The 18,051-nt window shown below is 38.6% G+C and overlaps 1 protein-coding gene and 1 long non-coding RNA gene across 7 annotated transcripts; one reads left to right on the top strand and one right to left on the bottom strand.

The window, feature by feature from the left end:
* Positions 1 to 993: 993 nt before the first annotated feature.
* Positions 994 to 2,951, top strand: LOC148850412 (uncharacterized). Its single transcript, XR_016098994.1, has 2 exons — positions 994 to 1,126; positions 2,285 to 2,951. It is a non-coding gene; the product is annotated as an uncharacterized LOC148850412 (long non-coding RNA).
* Positions 2,952 to 10,128: 7,177 nt separating this feature from the next.
* HO2 (heme oxygenase 2) lies at positions 10,129 to 18,028 on the bottom strand. 6 transcript variants are annotated; one of them, XR_016099472.1, is made up of 6 exons: positions 16,439 to 17,149; positions 15,791 to 16,014; positions 14,072 to 14,181; positions 13,509 to 13,595; positions 11,266 to 11,373; positions 10,129 to 10,627 (listed from the first exon to the last, which is right to left on the bottom strand). XR_016099472.1 is itself a non-coding variant. In XM_088945966.1 (4 exons), the coding sequence occupies exons 1-4, from the start codon at positions 16,974 to 16,976 to the stop codon at positions 10,611 to 10,613; spliced, it is 903 nt and encodes a 300-aa protein (XP_088802092.1). In that variant the 5' UTR covers positions 16,977 to 18,028; the 3' UTR covers positions 10,129 to 10,610. The 6 variants fall into 6 exon arrangements, 2 of the variants coding, with proteins under 2 accessions (XP_088802092.1, XP_088802091.1); XR_016099473.1 differs by lacking the exon at positions 13,509 to 13,595 and having other exon boundaries at positions 11,250 to 11,373; XR_016099471.1 differs by lacking the exon at positions 13,509 to 13,595.
* Positions 18,029 to 18,051: the final 23 nt, after the last annotated feature.

Here is an 18,051-nt window from a genome sequence, read left to right as displayed (position 1 = left end):
ATTACTCCTGTTGCCATACAATTATTTAATTAGAGTATGGGCTTGTTTAGGGTGTTGAATAAAATTTTACTTGAAAGAGAAGAGAAATTAAATGCAGAGATGAGAGAAGAAATTGAAGCTCAGTTATCAGTTGGGCTGTTTGAATCTCCACCAAGAAAGATAATGGCTTAGGAGTAGTACTAGTCCAATCCATCTCCACCCTCCTAGGTTGCCCAATTTGTTTGTTTGTTTGTTTGTTAACCATTTTGACATTTATGTAAAGAAGAAACAAAGTAAATTGAAGTAGACAGGCGAATTGATAGAAAAGCTCATATAGCCTATATTCTCTGGTCCATTGGACGTGCACCCCACACTTGTATGACCCAGCACCCCCTGGCCCCTCCTCTGTGTTTTCTTTTTCATTATTTTTTTCTATATTATATCTAATTGCAATTTTTTTTGCTAATTTATATTTAATACATTTTTTTTTAATTTATAAATTTTTAGTAGAATTGGCGTTATCTCTCCGTTTGTTTTATAACAACTCCGAAATGTGCGGGTTTTGATTATGACTTGACTAACGGGTAATTCTCTTAGATTTGGAATTGGTCTTTAATCTTGATTCTTGAGGGATCATATCATGCATCAATTTTTATCAATAAACTCTGTAAGTAGAAAATCCTAACCGTCGGATGTATTGAGTGGGAGTACATGCAAGAAGGTCACGAAATTTCAAAGAGAGGTTGACAGGTTGTTGTTAAAAAGTAAGTCAAAATATGAAAGAAAGTCAAACACAAAAGGGAACCCATGCCTAATTGCCTCGCCTAGATTGAAGACTCTCCTCGTGGACCGCGGTACTTGGATAGGGGTCAACTCGGTTGGTTTCATCCGCGTTCTGTGAATCGGACGAGTGCACCCACCAATGAAAGGCGAACACGCCATTTCGTCAGTATTAACCGCGAATTAATGAAGACTTTCTCCGTTATCCGTGGTTCCGCTGGTTGAACCGGCCACAAAACACGATTTAGTCTTCCTTTTCATGATATAACTCGATTCAAACTCTCTCTGTCTTCCGAACCTGGTAACCAGATCATCGGCAACCAACACCAATCGACACCGGTGGCAAAAGATCAATTAGTGATTAACGGTAAGTTACTGCTCTTCCTCCTCCTTCTTCCTTGCAAATTCAGTGAATTCTTGGTTGCAGACGAGCAGCTCCACTAACATTCCTACAAGGTTGCAATTGGTTTCTCCACCACGAAGTCCACATGATTTAAACCGCTCTCTCCCATTTCAATTGTGATTTCCTGTGTTCGGCAAAGGGCCAACGGCTATGGATGCAGGAGTAAGCCGTTGTCGAACCCACACTATGCTCAGGAATAGAGATAGGAAAACTGTCAACGGCGTTAATGACTTCAACGTTGGCGACCATCGGAACAACAACGGAGACAGCAAGATGACGGAAATGTCTTCTTGGGTTTAGGAGTGGATTTTCCGGTGGGAAACGTTTCATTCTTCTTCCGTCATGTAGATGGACCCATGATTGCTTTATTGGAGATATAGGACTTTGGAATCAATTTTCCCACGTTACTCATATTATTCTAAAAATAGGGTTACGTGGCCATACTTTTCATCCTTTTCCTTTTGCATTGATGGGTGTGGTGGAAGAGAGAGCAAATCTAGCGTTTTTTTTGGCTCCAGAAAATGGCATTAAATAAAAAAAAATGATGTTCTAAGAAACAGGCATTTGTTTGGAATTGTTTTTCCATAAAAAATAGTGCTTTAAATTACGCTTTAGAAATCAAGAAATCATGGGTTTGGAGCAATGCCAAATTTGGTGTTTCATGGAACTGCAATTCGTTGCTACCAACAGGGTGTGAGGTGGTAGTGATGTGAGAATAGATAATAGGTAACAGTATTGAAAACGTTGCATTGATACCAAACAGAAAAATTTGATGTTGCTCCAAGAAATATCTTATCAGCAACAATGATTTCAATAAAAAAAATACATTTCCAACCCACACATCAACAGCACGTTTCTTGATGCCAAATCTTGTATGTTGGCTCCGCCCCCCTCTCAATCGAGAATTCAGAATTTGTGTTCCTCGATTTTGTTTTTTTTTTTACCATTTTCCCCAATTTTCTTCGTTTTCCACATATTTGAGATTTCGCTTCGGTTGTGAGATTGGTCACTACTTATAAGTTCTCTTGTTTCCACAAGGTCTATAATCTACAATAATGTGTTTGTCTTGATTTTGTTGTGATTTTTTTTCTATATTTTTTGTAATTATTTTTTTTGCCGAAGGTCATGGTAAGCAAGGTGGTTATTAATTGTTCTCAGAAGAATTTGGACATGGATGTATGCCTTGTCAGTCAAGTGAGAGGGTGGTGGAAGACAAACTCTACCGACCATCTCCATCCTGTGTTGAGTGGAAATATGGCAGAAACAAGGAGAACAAAGGAATTTTCCACTGGAAGGAATGGAAAGGGCATCTTAGGTCCAGGCATGCAAAGCATATGAAAATGATGGAGAGGAAGAAGACGTATGGACACTTGTTCGAACGATTTATCCCTCACCGCTGGTGGCTTCATCGTTCACGGTGGTGTCGATTGGAATGTAGCCGTCGGTGAGCTTGAACATGCTAGGGTTTCAAAATGAAAAGAGGGAGGGAGAGTTCGAACTCGTGAAGGCAGATGAATGGGTTTTGTCATCCGATTGAATCAGACGGAATCAATTGACGGACCTCCAAATTTGATTGTTACACATTCAACGCCGAGCTCGATGTGGCCAAATGCAATCAGCGGGTGCACAGAATGTGGACTCCGTTTTCGGCCATTCTACTTCTAAACCCAAAATGACCCTTTTCCTTTTGTTTTGTTCCAATTCCAATGTTCCGTTTGGTTTGAGGGTGTAAATATAAAAAATGTAAAATTGGTTTAATTTATAATGATAATTTTGTATTTTTATCTTGTGATAGTAGATGCAAACATAAATCCTAAGATTGAAATTCACTTTTTCCATATATTGATGAGCTTTGAATGTAAAGAAAAAAAAAAAAAAAAAACTTGCGCACATTTTTTAAATGCATATTTTGTTCTCATTTTAAAAGCAAATACGTCTTTGTAATAAGTAAATGTTGTCATTTACATAAATACCTTATTACCAGATAAGATATTTACAAAACTGAAACAGAATGTATAAATGCATCAACCGTCACTTGCATTCTTTCCAAATGGAACCTTAAGGCTCAGTTTTAGAAGAGTACAAATATAAAATGCACAGTGAAGGAGCGAAATTCAAAGTCGGAATTGATGGAACAAATTGCACTCATGTGGGGCCTGTCTTGTTTTGTCAGAACTTGGAACGCGCTTCAAGGAAAAAGAGCGCAGTGCCGAAGAAAGGCCCGAAACGAAACAACACGCTCGTATCGTCTAGAAGAAGAAACATAAGTTTAAATTCCGACCAGCACGTGAGCATGTACGGATTCTGAACAAAAATAATGTTCAGATTCATCCGAACCGTCCAATCTCTGCAATCAACTCTGGTCTTTGGAAGTCGTCTGAACGGGTTGATAATGGTGTTGGTGGTCCTGACTCCTGAATATGAATTCATCAATGAACGATGACTGGAGTGGGTCACCGGGTTCGAGTCAACCCAATGTCTTAATGAGCAGAAATTCGGGTTAGGAATGCAAATGGGCATCTCAATCCCATATCAATTCGAATTCATTTAGGACGTCGAATATCCGAATCTATCTCAATTCAATTTGAATACCCATATGTTTATAAAATTTAATAAGTTATTAAAAAGAAAAAAGTAATTTATACAAAGAAAAGTCGATAATGGATAAGACGATGATTCAAATTCAATCCGATTTTTAAATGAATCCTATTTTTTTAATCCAATTGCATCCAAAAATTTTAAGTATGAAGATATTTGAATCCGAAAAATTAATATAGGATTTGAATTTAAATTGAATCATGATCCATTCCATTTAGATCTTAATGGGTTTTTCAAATACCTTGACACCCCTAATGATTTGTAAGTACAATACCCCAAAAGCTCAATTACTCTTTCTGTAATTTAATTGTTAGAATATCTTTTTAAAAAGACTTATCATACGACACCGAAACCATGGAATTATGTTTAACACGTGAAAAATTTAAATCCATTCTCTTCTTTCATAAATAAAAATCCCATTAAATAAATGGGTTGCCTTTCTCTCTCTCCCCCCTTGATGGTGGGTCTCATAATGAAGATAATGATGGTGGGTCTCATAAATAAATGGGGAAGCCGAGAATTAAGTGAGAACCAAGGATTAAGGAAGCGACACAAATGCGACGCAAGCGGCGACATAGAAGAAACAAATTGGGGTGGGTGAGGGAGTGAGGGTAGAGTGCTAAGTGCTAACATATCCATTCCATCATTTCCATTGATGAAATCCACTCCCACCTCTACACTCTCTTCTCCACCTGTCACTAGAGGCTGCCTCCGAGCTTAGAACCAGGACCCTGGATCCAGCTGCATATACACTACTGCTCCGGCCCTCCCTGGGAGGCTGGGAGTCTATTGCAATTTCACACAGCTCTCCACTCGACCAAACAACCGCTACCTAGATCCGTTTGAAACTGGGACATGCGTTTCTTAGCCTCTTAGGTAGGTACGATTCAACGATTCATTGACAATACTCGGGGGGGGGGGGGGGGGGTTACCAGAACTGATGCAATTTATACTGTATAGTTGCCTTCGACGAGATTCGGATCTCATATCATATCAGAGTATCAGATTAATAGTATTCAATTCAATAATGAAGAAGCAATTAAACGAAACGAGATGTATGGTCGTGTTCCAATGGTCAAAAATCGTACCTAGGTACCTGTCTGCCTGTGTGTCAGCCCCCTGATTAAAAAAAAAGTGGCAAAGATTCTGATTTCTGATTAGAGCCCACATGGCCATGTCAGACCACGTGTGACACTTTGATTTGATTATCGTCTGCCGACTGGAATTCCAGCAAGCTTGTTAGCTGTCGGTACCTGGAACCATACAATCCATAGTGTGGGGCCGGCGGGCTCTCCTATCTAAATCTAATTGCTAATAAATAAATGCTAACGTAAGAAAATGTACAATTGTTGTTGTTTTTTTTTTTTTTTACGGCAAGAAAATGTACAGTTAAACATAAACATGCATTTACCAATGTATGCTCAACCACATGGCCCACAATACATCAAATGAATGGATCATATCATCACCATCTGAATCCAATTGTAGTAGTAGGGTTTGAGTCATTATAATTTGCAATCAAATTCAAAGCAAATCCACCGTGCATGGTTCGACGAACTCCCTGACTTGTGTATGAATGTTTTCTTATATATTATATAAATATAGACAACGTCCAATCACATAAATGGTAGTCTATCTATCTAATCTTTTGATGTTAAAGGGAGGACTGGGTTTCTTAGTTGGCATTTAATTATGTTTCTTAGCTTGACAACGGAACACCCCTTTGTGGCTTCATTGACAAGTAAAAGAAAATGCTCAAACATACCAAGGCTAAATACAAGTTGAGAAAAACCACGGTTCAATTGGCAATTGGGTCAAGTAAAGAGCTCTCCCACACGAATGACGACGAATCCACCCATTTCGCATAAAGCCGAAAGATCTTTGTGGCCCCCACCCCTTCCACATCTGACACTCCTGCAGACTGCCCCATCCATCACAAGACAGTCCATATTTACCAGTTCGCATCTCCGCCCCACACAATGCACGCACTGGGGCTTTCTCGCGTGCGTGCGGGCAAACTGCGAGTTTATCCCATATTCCCGCCCCCTGAACCTCGAATCGGAGGCTCTGACCCCGTTTTAGCCCGAGATCGGATCTCTGCCTCCATCTTCGGTACCGGTGATCGCTCCGGTCACCAGGTAGACTCCCAGACGGCCAGACCCCATACTCCTTAGCTTCGAGCTTCCTATCCACTTTACTCCAATATTGGACCGGAAACGACCACCAGGATTTAGGAAGCAGGAAACCGTTGTTTTGGACCGGAAACGACCACCATAATTCGGTAGTGCTTATCAATAAAAACATTACCATTTCAGAAATTGGGTTCTTATTCCCTTATTTTTCGAAAAAAAAAAGGAGGAAACCTTTAGAAGAGGCAGAGTTTGAAAAAGAAATGGTTGATGAGGTTGTATCTCTCTGCTTGTTATTTCCCAGTTCCACCGAGAACATATGGTACTAATTCCTCTGTTGCCGACAGGAGGTGTTGAGCCTCAACCTTAGCCTAATAGTAGAAAATACACCGGCACTAGCAGCCACGGACCAACAAGTCAATCACAATTTCAGGTTAGTGTGGAGTCTAGAGAGTGTGAGGAGGATATATATTATGTATTAATCATATATTGTTGTACGCAACTAACTGATATTGGCTTGCACTGACGCCTCAACAAGTTGTTCGTAACAGAAGAGACGACCACTTCGACTTCGTGGATACATCCCTTGCGAATGTTCATTCGTTAGGAGACAACATCTTGTTAATCGTGGCATTGTGTTTCCATTCTGTATTCCAAGGCATCGCTATCGGGGTTGCAGAGACAAAGGCCGATGCTTGGAGAGCTTTATGGACGGTCCGCAACTGCTGGCATGGGAATAGCCCTGTCTGCGGATGATCCCTGATCGCCCTCTCTCATCATGTGTAGCGTATGCGTTTGCCTTTGCTATATCAAGCCCCAGTGGGGTGGTCATTGGGATTGTTATAGATTCCACAACACGGGGCGTTGTGGCAGATTGGATATATGACGTATCCATGGGACTGGCTAGTGGTGTATTCATCTATGTCTGCGTCAACCACATGCTGTCCAAGGGTTACACTTATACATCTCAGAGCCAGAGACAAAGGCAGAGGTAGGGCGAATCGTCATTCTGCAATTTCCTAGCCGGGTTGTTTGGGGCCGGGGTGATCGCCGTGGTGATGATCTAGGACACATAGTCCATCGACACTAGCTAATGAGAGTTTCAATTACCTGCCACTCATCCACCCTCTGAACCGATCAGAACCCCGATACACCCACTATAAGGGCATATCAAGGAGTTCCCGGAATGATACGTATCGGCCAATACGTGTCGATACTTTGAACTTTCATTGGTAATCTTTCCAACTGACTGGCCCTTATGGCGACGGAGAAATACACGAAATGGGGAGGATCAAATAGGAGAGGTAGCACTTGAAATCGTTTCTCCTCCACCCTATTCTCCCCATGAGGAGAAACAAAAAAAAATCTCTAAAAAAAAGGCATCCATAGAAACATAGTATTTTTGATAAACAGGGTCAAAACAACGGTAAACCTTTTGAGAAGAAGGCTAGCCCAAGAATACACAAGGAAGAGCACAAAGGTCAAGTTTACCATGAATAGTAGACATGTTTTGAACAAAACAACGACAACCAAACATACAAATGGGAATAGAAAAGATGGGAGCCTTATGGAATAGGAGCTGATGAAGGGCCTTGTACCCTAACACATGAGATGGCATACGATCGATGAGATATGTAGCACATAACACATCATCCAATCAAAAACATTTTGGAACACTTATATGAATGAATAACCTATGAGCCACTTCAAGTAGATGATAGTTTTTTCTTTTTTCAATTCCATTTTGTTGAAGAGTTTTGGCACAAGAGCTATAGTGGATAAACACACACGAAGCAAAGAACTCCGTGAGATCATTGTGGAAGTAATCATTGATATTGTCAGATTAGAAAATTTGGATCTTTGTCTAAAATTGAGTGAATATCATGTATTGAAAATCTTTTACAATCTTTGGTACTTCATCCCCGAATTGCATGAGATACACCCATATATATCTGGAATATTCATCAATATAAGTATTGAAATATTTATAGCTAAGTTCATATGGCAAAGTAACAGGGCCCCATACATCAGAATAAACAATATGGAAAGGAAAATTGGATTTATTATTTCTGAAAGAAAAATGATTTTCACAATATTTGCTCAACAAACAAGTTTGACATTTGAATATAAATCCAAAAAGAAGGGATATGGTTCATTGACTAACTATGGTGAAAAAAGAACCATCAACTAATCTCACTTTGTCCCTACCAAATAAAAAGTGATAGGGTTGAAAACAATGACTTACCTGTTATATAGTTTTAGGCTCCAGAATCAATTATCCAAGAAGAATCAGATGAATGGGAAGACACATGGAAAGTGGTGGCAGAATTACCATTACTTGAAGTAGATGCAAAAGAAGTCGAGGCAAGAGGAGCAAAATCCATCTGGCAAATTGCTCTTCCATAAAGATTCAAGTGGTCACAGAAAGAATTAATGATATCTTCCTAAGGATCAACAACGGATGGGCAGTCCTACTTGATAGTAGTAGATGACTAAGGCGCCTGAGAGGCCAAGTTTGCTGTATTGAACTTTTTCTGATTCGGTTGTCCCAACTTCTTATTCTGGTCTGATTTCTTACACAACTCCTAAGCCCACTTTGGCTTTTCATGGAGGTCCGAACAAGTATTTCAAGTATGTCTGGCCTTCTAGCAATGAATGCACTATAATTTATCCTTATCGTCCACTCTCTTCTAAAAGTCAACATTCTTAAAGGAATTATTGCCTTCTACACCCACACTCCCTTTATCCACTAAGGCAATCTGCTCCCCCCTTGAGCTATTCATCACACTCTGCATGCTCTCTTTGGATTGTACTAGAGCATTCACTTCTTCAAATGAAAGAAGATCTTTATTTCATAATATCTAAACTCTAAGGGACTCGTATACAGGGCTCGGCCCCAAGAGGAAGGCAAAGACCCGTTATTGGGAAATCATAGACTTGAAGGCCTTAACATTAGCATCACACTTCTAATCAATGTTTTGATAATGATCTAATTCTTTCCATATTGAGGTCAAATCTGAATAGTAGTATGAGATAGTCCTCTCCCCCTACTTACAAGTAGAAGAGGCAGTTTGCAACTAGTATATTTTGGCATAAAACTCATGTTAAGTCCCACACTCACTCCACCTTGATTGGAGGACCTACTAGACAGGATAGAATCTTCAAAAGACATGTTATAAGATTTAGGTTCACAAATCAGTTCGATTCAAAATCAGTCACAGTTCAGCCACAATTCATTCACAATTCAGTTTAGCCACAGTTCAATTATAGTTCAGTCTCAGTTCCACAGTTCAATCTCCAATTCAGTTCAGTCAAGAATAAATTATAGGGATACCACACATATAGGAAAAACTTGCTTGCACACTGCTGAAAGACAATTCAGAGACAAAAAGAGGGCAACTCTGAAGCTATGCCGACTTTGCATGTACCCTTTCATCACTTTTCTTGGATAGCTGACTACTGTCTTACAGTTACAGGTCATTGACCTACGCCACCCAATTACCTGGGTACAAAAAAAAATCAGGATCACACGATTCACAGTTCAAAGAGAACATAGCAGTTTCAGGTCATCTAAACCTCCAAAACCCACTAACCTAGGTACAAGAGAGGATCACACGATTCACAGAAGAAGAAAGATATGTATTCACAGCACCAGAGTTCCCTTCCTTTAAGGGTTTATTGACACACGACCAAGGAAGAAGAGAAGAGGACTAGTAGAATCCCCTTAAGATCAGTCTGATCTACTTCTTGATCAGATTCATCCACAGCAAGGTGAAGTAAAAAAAGGAAGGATTGAGAAGACTTATTCACTCTTTCTAACCTCAGAAAACCCGCTATGGTACCATGTTTTTGTTTTCCATGTTAAAGATATCAGACAAGGAGAAGAAGAGAAGAAGAAGGGAGAAGAGAAAATTTTGAGATTCAAATCACATAGCTAGCGGCACCAGCTATTAGCTTTTATATTAGGGCAACCCAATTAATAATAAAAATAAGTAGAATTACAAGAGCGCCCCCTACGGAAATATATACACACTATATATGTGTGTGTGTGTGTGTGTGTGTGTATGTATTGTTTTTAACTCAGTTTGGAAGGAGTATAAATGCAAATATGTAAAGTGCAAATACATATAAAATATAAGGTTTTGCACTCTACATATTTGCATTTGTACTCCTTCCAAACTGAGCCTAACTACAAAATATAGAAGCAGTACAAAAGGAGGTTTGTGCTATATTTAAGACTTGGTGATAAGGAAGAAGTGCAAGGAATTTCCTGCACTATCCCTAGTTGCCACGATGAATTAAGATCATACCTTTTTGGAAAATCTCCCAACTACATGACCAAATCTTTGTTTTCAATCCAGTGATCCTTTCTATGGTCCTCTAATCCTTTTCTTTGCATTTTTTCACAGTTTTGGATTGTTCAATTAGGATGACAACAGGGCACTGAATCTTGAACTGGCAATCTTTGTAGTTACAACAACATTCACAATGGTTTTCAAAACACTGATGACAATGCAAGATGTATCTCAGTCCCTCTTTCCTTGGTCCATAAGAGGGGACTTGCTGAAAGATCCTTCAAAATAATGAGAATCGGCTGTTAGCTTGCACCTGGAAAAACTTGAAATCTCTAGAATATAGCGCTCTGTTATAAAATGATCAAGCGGACTATCTGCCCCGAGAAACGGAAAGACTTTGCTGCCTCTTTCAAGCATTTGTTCTTATCATCTCGTGACCAATGCTGCAATATGACAAATTCTAAGAACACAAAAGAAAAATCCAATAACAAAGTTTTTTATCAACATGCCAATGCTAGAGGTGTCCATGAAAAACTGAAAAACCAAACCGGAAAATGTGGTTAACCGAACCGATCGGTTAGGTTTCAGTTTGGTATTTTTGAAAAACCAAAGGATCGGTTTGGTTTTTGGTTGCCCTAGAAAAAACTGACGGTTAACCGAACCGACCGGTATATATATTTTAAACATATGCCATATATTATATTTATAATAATCTATTTATAAATATACTATATATTATATATTTTTATAATATATTATATATCATTTATTATTTATAATATAATATTATACATATATTTATATAATATATATTATGAATTTAAAAAACCGAAAAACTGAAGAACCAAACCGGTTAAAAACCAAAACCGACAGACTGGTTAACCGGTGGTATCGCTTTGGAGAAACTGAAAAACCGGTAGGATTGGTTTGGTTTGCAAAAAGTGTCCAAGGTTCGGTTAACCGAACTGTGGACACCCCTAACCAATGCATCTTAAATTTACTTATCTTTTATGAACAACCACAATGAAATAATTCAATGATTGTGATAGGTCAGATCCACGTAACTGTCCAAGGCCTTTACCTCTCCAAGCTTGTTCAGCTTATCCCTGACACCTTTCAACAACTCTTGTGCATCCCCTTCCCATCTGAAAAACTCCAATTCTCTCCCTTCCAGAAGCTTCTCTGAAACCTACAAGCAACAATGCAGAAAGAATGGGTATATGCTTCCTTGTACATACAGAAACCATGTCTCCTACCTAACATTTTGAGCTATGGGATGGTTGGAGTTGTAGCATAGAGTCTTCAGAAATGTTCATGGCCGAATAGACACAAACTAGATAATCAGATTAGATATGGTGAAAGCATTGGGAGTAAGGGCAGGAGGAGCAGGACATTCAACATTAACATGACAGGCAATATCCATGACCCTTTATCAGAGTTACTTTTTAACCAAATCCAGTTGTACATGAATAAGATATTTTAGTTTACCTTTTTCTTTGACATGGTTGCATATTTAAACCTCTACTCAAGATAGACTGAAGGAACAGTCTTTAAACCAGTAAAACAGATGACTCTTTTCCAGTTTACCTCTATCATAATCATATATTTCTAGAGAAAGACAAAATAGGTGTTAAGCTATGTAAGAGCACCATTTCATTTCCTGAAAGTTGGCTCTGCTGGAGAATGTGTTGCATTCTTGTTTAGGACACATACCAAACTTTTCCATTAAAAGATTCCATTTCAGGTATTTGGAAATCAACAAATAAGAGGCAAAATATTAGGTCATCAGAAGCCAAAGAGTGTGATGGATGTTATGTTGTATTCTTATACACACTTAACTTTTCCATTAGACGAATATATTTCAGGTAACCAGAATTCAGCAAGGAATAAAACAAATATCAGTGTTCAACAACAAGAAGCTTTGATTTATCAAGGTATCTAATTTGCATGATTTGGTCTGTGTTGTTTCATAATGATCACAATTTCTTTCGCTCATGAGACCTGGACCTTTAATTCTTGCAGAGTAGTTATCAACATAGTAGAGACAAATGTTGAATATACTTGAACTATGTGTAAATATGAAAAGGCATGCTTATATGGCTGTGCCTTTGGAATGCGACCAATATATAATATATCACTTTCTCCAATTCAGAGTTACCATGGATGGTCTGTACACCCTATTTTGGACATGCATCCAAACTGATCTCAATTCAACAAAACCTTATCCAAACTGATCAATAACCCAGCTTTAATCTCGACTATTTGGGGTTGGCTACACAAATCCTGTCCCACCATTGTGCTCCATCAAAAGCCATGTTTTTTTTTGTTAAATTACAAGTCCTTAAATCATTTTTTATCACTTTTATTCTATCACAACTTTTTTTTTGGTATTCTCCTTACTCTTTAAGAGCCCTATACTTGCACCAAGTCATTCCTTCAATACTACAGTCACTGATCATCTATGCACAAGAGTAAACCATCTCAATCAACTAATTGGAGTCACTCATCATTCTCAGCATTCCAACTGATCAGGATGAGTAACTATACCGATTTAAATATGATTTGAGTCATATATAGTGTACATGCACTTGCGTTCATTATTATTTACCTTGGAAAATACCATAATTAGGCAATGAAACTTATTGTATAAAATACCTGAGTTACTCCTAAGTCCTTTCTAAGGTGCTCATTTTTTATTCTGTCCTTTCCAGCCTTCTCACTCATCAATCTCAATATTCCAACTGATCAGGATCAGTAACTATCACAATTTAAATATGATTTGAGTCATATATAGCGTACATGCACTTTCATTCATTCTTGGAAAACACCATAATTAGACAATTAAACTTCTTGAATAAAATACCTGAGTTATTGGAAATCGAAATCCTTTAGGTTCACAGTTTTTGTGTTGCAAGTTCATTATTGCAATAGGATATGGCACTTGACAGAGTGGAATGGAAAAACATGATTTTTGTAGCCTTTCTCATATGGTTGGGATAAGGCCTTCTTGAGTGTGAGTTGAAGTCCACTACTGCAATCTTTTTACTTTTTTTTTTCCAAATGGTGATTTAAGCACATCTCATTATTTATAGAGAAGGCATACCTCTAATCATTAATCAAAAAGCACATGCATTAAAAGACAAAAACAACCCATGATTTGAATTGTCATAACTGGGGGTGGTTTCTTTACCTTTTTAACAAGGATGTGGACTATTAAAAATGAGATGTGCCGAATCAGTCCCTTTTTTTATAGGGCATCAACAATTGAAGACATTTTGACTATCAAAAATAGTGTGTGTTCTTTTATGGAGATTAAATACTTACTATTAAATGTGAATTGTGTCTGTGATTAGTGAGTGCATCCACTCCTTACAAAAGTCAAAAGTTGTATGGCTTGATAGTTTTTGACTCCTGGGAAATACAAAAATACCCATGCTTAACACCTCAATTGAGGGACTCTTTAGTAATACAATTATACCACTTATCAAAAATAAATAAATAAATAAACAGTTGATGACACCATGAGTTTTGAGAGTTAAATAAGATGCTGGCACATTTGAATATATTGCCATCACTTGTCAGTTGTCATTGAGCTTGCCTGATGGATTAGATATCTTCACATTGCTCTGTCAATATTTGTGAACTTTGCCAAACACAAAACTTGTTGATAATGAAAAAAATCCGACTTTTCTTGAACAGAATGATTTTAGGGTTCAAATATTTTGTTGGTTTTCTCAATACTAGATACTTATGTATTTTACAAACAAAAAAAGATACTTTTATGTGGTAGGCTCACAGGTTGCCTAGGGTGGATCAACTTAACAAACCTGAAGGTGTGAGCTAATCTAGAAGGAAATCAAGAAAAAAAAAATGAAAAAGGCCATTACCTCCAGCCACCCCAGGTATTGGAAGGGCCTGTATGCAGACCAAGTCTCTAGTTGGACCAAGCAATGACCCCTTGGATCAAGAAAAGATCACCTTTATAAACTGGAAGAATCTGCAAATCAAGTCTCTTGGGATTTCAGTATCAAGATGATCAAAATAAGAAACCTAGGAGCCTACATGGGAAATGATTCTGGTTTTTCTTTTCTTTTCTTTTTCTTTTTTTTTTTTTTTGTCAAGAACCACTGTCTATACCATTCATTTATCAAAAGGACTGTCATTTCCCATAGATATCTAAGGTTATTGCCTCCATTTTTGTTTGTTTTGGCGATGTGAGAAATGTAAGTAGATCCAAAAATAAATTAAAATTCTGGAAGGCCTTCTGTTGGTAATAACTCTCCTCTTGTCACACTTTCTTATTTCAAGTTATGCTACCTTTTTTTTCCTCAGGTATCCCTTGTGAATTGTGATTCCCATTTTTCTGAGTGGTTCAAGGGAATGGTAGGTCTTGATGCCTCTTCTCTGTTTGATGAGTCATTAAAGATGCATGTGCCTCAGAGATCATATGTGGAGGGAGTGACTTGTTGAAATAAATAGGATACTTTTATCCAAAATCAATCCCTTTTATTATGTGTTCTAAGGTGACAAATCATTTAATTTCTTTCACTCCTGAGTTTGGGAATCTGCACTGCTTCCTAGAGTTAAACCTAGGGGTGCAAATCTGGTACCAGACCTGAAGAACTTACACAGCATTGGGCCTGGAACCTTGGGCCAAGTCCATTCAAATTTTAGAAAATGCTCAACCCAAGCCCACTCAAGTTGCAGCCTGAGTTAAAGTATGTGGGGAATTTGCAGATTAGAAGGTGAATAGCTTTTTTTTTATGAATATTAGAAGGTGAATAATTATGACAAGCACAAAAAAATGATTGAACAATTGGAATCATCCAATAGAAAGCTAGTCTTTTAGAGAACTTTGGATATCTTGAACAATTCCTAGTGAAATGCAGAAATGTTCTTCTTGTTGAGGAAGGGAAGCAAGCTTTACCTAAATGTTTCATTACATTTAATGGGTATTTTGAGAGGAGAAATATTTGATGGCATTTGTGTGACAGGCTTCCACCCTAGCTATCACTCATTGAAAAGAATTACCACAAAGGTTTTGGTGTTTCCATTGCAAACCTTCTTAAAGGCATCTCATTACATGGTGTTCACTGGGATTCATATAATTTGTTTTATTGGTTAGATTTATATACTTGTTTTTGGTGTTGTCTTCCTATTGAAATGATCTTGAGACCTTGAACCGAACCTGATGTGTGCTATTAAGATTAACTTCAATGGTTTTTGAGTTGGCAACTAATGAGTCAAGCATCTAACATCTGAGGTGCTTCCAGAGGATGAGAGTGCACAATCCTATTTACCTTCACTAGCCTAGTGACAGGTAGAGACTTGAAGATGACATCATATCCCTTTTATAGAATCACCTCCAACCCTTCCCCTCTCCTATCTTTACCAGTTAGGTGCACTATCCACTTGGAGACGTGTAGATCTTGCTTTTGGTCTTCCAAATAACATTTTATTCTCTAAGGTTCTAGACATGCCATGGAATAGTAAAATTACAAGTGTTGAACAAAACAAAATATATGCATTTCAGATTGTACACTTAAAATCACCACATGCATGTACTGTTGAAACATGGGGACCAAATGTTAGTTTCAGAAACACACCTGTCTGGTTATCACTTGACCACCAGCTATATGTGCGAAATATATGTTATAGAAGTGGCATAGGAACAAAGGGGCACTCTTCTCAGCAAGCTCCTCTAGGTATTTTGCATAGGAAACTCCAGGAGTACCAGGTTGTGGAATGGCAATGTCCTGATGGCTGAACCACTCTAGATCTTTTAAAAGACCTTCTGTGCGCTCCAGACCAGTTTTTCTGAAGTGAGCATCTGTAGGAATGGGTAGCCACATAAACTTTCAGTGAGTTCACTGTCACCATTCTAATGGTTAAAAGAAGCAGGAGTAACAGATGAAGTGAAGTAGAACCGGTTCCTTCATCCCGTAGAAAGCAGGAAAATAAGCCAAAATGGGGTACGTGCAACAGTATCACACCATGGCGAGGACCTTGCATATGTATATTCGAAATTCCATGTTCATGCATTGACTATTTTTCGTTTTCTGAATTTTCTAAAATCCAGAAATCTCTTTTCTGAATTCAACACCGAGTAGACTGAACTCAGTTTCCTCCGCCAATAAGAAGGAAAATAGAAAGAGGAATGATTTCAATGCCAAGTAAGGAAATACAGAAGCACTTGCAAGAAGAGGTAAAAGAAGTGAACTAGTGAATGTAGAGAAGGGACAAGGGAAACTCACAAGCAACATGGTCGGATTCGTCGACAATGCGGTCGAGGGTTTGGAAGACGATTTTGCTATCGACCAGGTACTTGAGGAATCCTTCCATGCTGGGCTGCCAAGTATCCCCCCCATCATCTGGTGAAGATTCTGAGGAAGAGTCCTCATCACAATTCGTATCATCGTCGTTGCCATTGCTACTATTCTTCTTCTTGGCGTCATCGTTACGGAGCTTCATGGCGACAAACCTCATCTCTTCAACGATGCCCTTGCTCTCTCCTGGATACTGTTTTCTGTATCTTTTCCTCTTGCGCAAAATTGGAGCTGGTGTCGCCGTTGTCGTCGTAGCAGTAGAAGTGGAATTAATAGAAAAATTAGAGCAACAAAAGACGAGGAACCCATTTCCATTTCTGCTTCTTGGGTTCTTCGCTATTGTCTCCTGAAATTGTAATCCCGCTTCATATGGAAACGAAACGAAACGTGACGAGGAATTACGAGAACATACTCCTGTTATGGCTGATAATGTCGTTGCTGTTGCTGGAGAGGCAGAGAACAGCATCCTCTTCCCTTTCTCTCTCTCTGAATTCGCTCTTTTTTAAAATGGAAAGCTTCCTTCAGGTTCAGGCTTCAACCAAGATTAGACTCCGACCGGATTACACCCTAGCAGAGCTGAACAGTGAACAGGACGACCACAATACTGGACTTTAGCCGACGAGTTATTAGATAGAAATTAAACAGTCCTCCACAAAAACAAAGAAATATCTCGAAGAGAGATGCTAACGTCACGGGCCTCACGGCAAGTCGACAACGACATTCCACAATTTAAGGTTCATGTCTTAAGAGTTTAAAACCCATCATTTTTAACGACGGTCGACATAAGCCGTAATTTCGGTCGGTCCCATAATTTTGTTATTGGTAATTCAAAATACACGAGTCCATTCGGAAAGAAACACAAACAAACAACAGCAACAGCAACTAAGAAACAGAACCAGAAGAAACCACATCGGGGACAAAATCTAAATCTCGAAGAAGCCATCCAGGAGGGGAAGTCCATTCAGCTTCCAAACCTGCCTAACCTTTGGCAGCTAACACATGAGTTGCATGAACACCACATGATTGAACACCACATTTGGTCCTGCAAGGCTGTAGATATCCTGTAACAAAGGCCAAGCCTCTGGAGCAAAACAAAAACACTAAACTGAAGGATTCTTTATTACATTCACAGCATCACATTTGACTTTAACAAAAACCAAGCCCATGTTTTTAGCTGCTAAACAGCATTCCCTAATTGCAAAAGTTCTGCAAATTCAGCTGAAACAACCTTGCATCTTCCACAGGAAACAAAACTGACCCAGAACTGGACCTTAACACAAAACCAAAACCACTTGAGTTCTCTGAAAAACTAGCATCAATTGTTGCCACACAAAAACCTTCAAAACTTGACCTCTCCAGGGAGCAACATTCATTGTTAATGTCATCTAAACTAAAGGTGATCAGGACAGGACCCACCATTCAATAAGCTGCAGCCCCACTTCCGAACCATTGAAAATTCTTTGAGTTGCAAAAAAGATCTAATGTTAATGTCAATTCAATCAAAAAGTGGGTTAGCATAAAGTCCTCTGGAAGTTGTTGGA

This window comes from Nelumbo lutea, chromosome 5 (genome assembly GCF_056320005.1).
Source record: "Nelumbo lutea isolate HS-2025 chromosome 5, American lotus-T2T, whole genome shotgun sequence".
Taxonomy (NCBI): domain Eukaryota; kingdom Viridiplantae; phylum Streptophyta; class Magnoliopsida; order Proteales; family Nelumbonaceae; genus Nelumbo; species Nelumbo lutea.
Note: the sequence above shows the minus strand (reverse complement) of the source record. Positions and strands in the feature narration are given on the sequence as shown.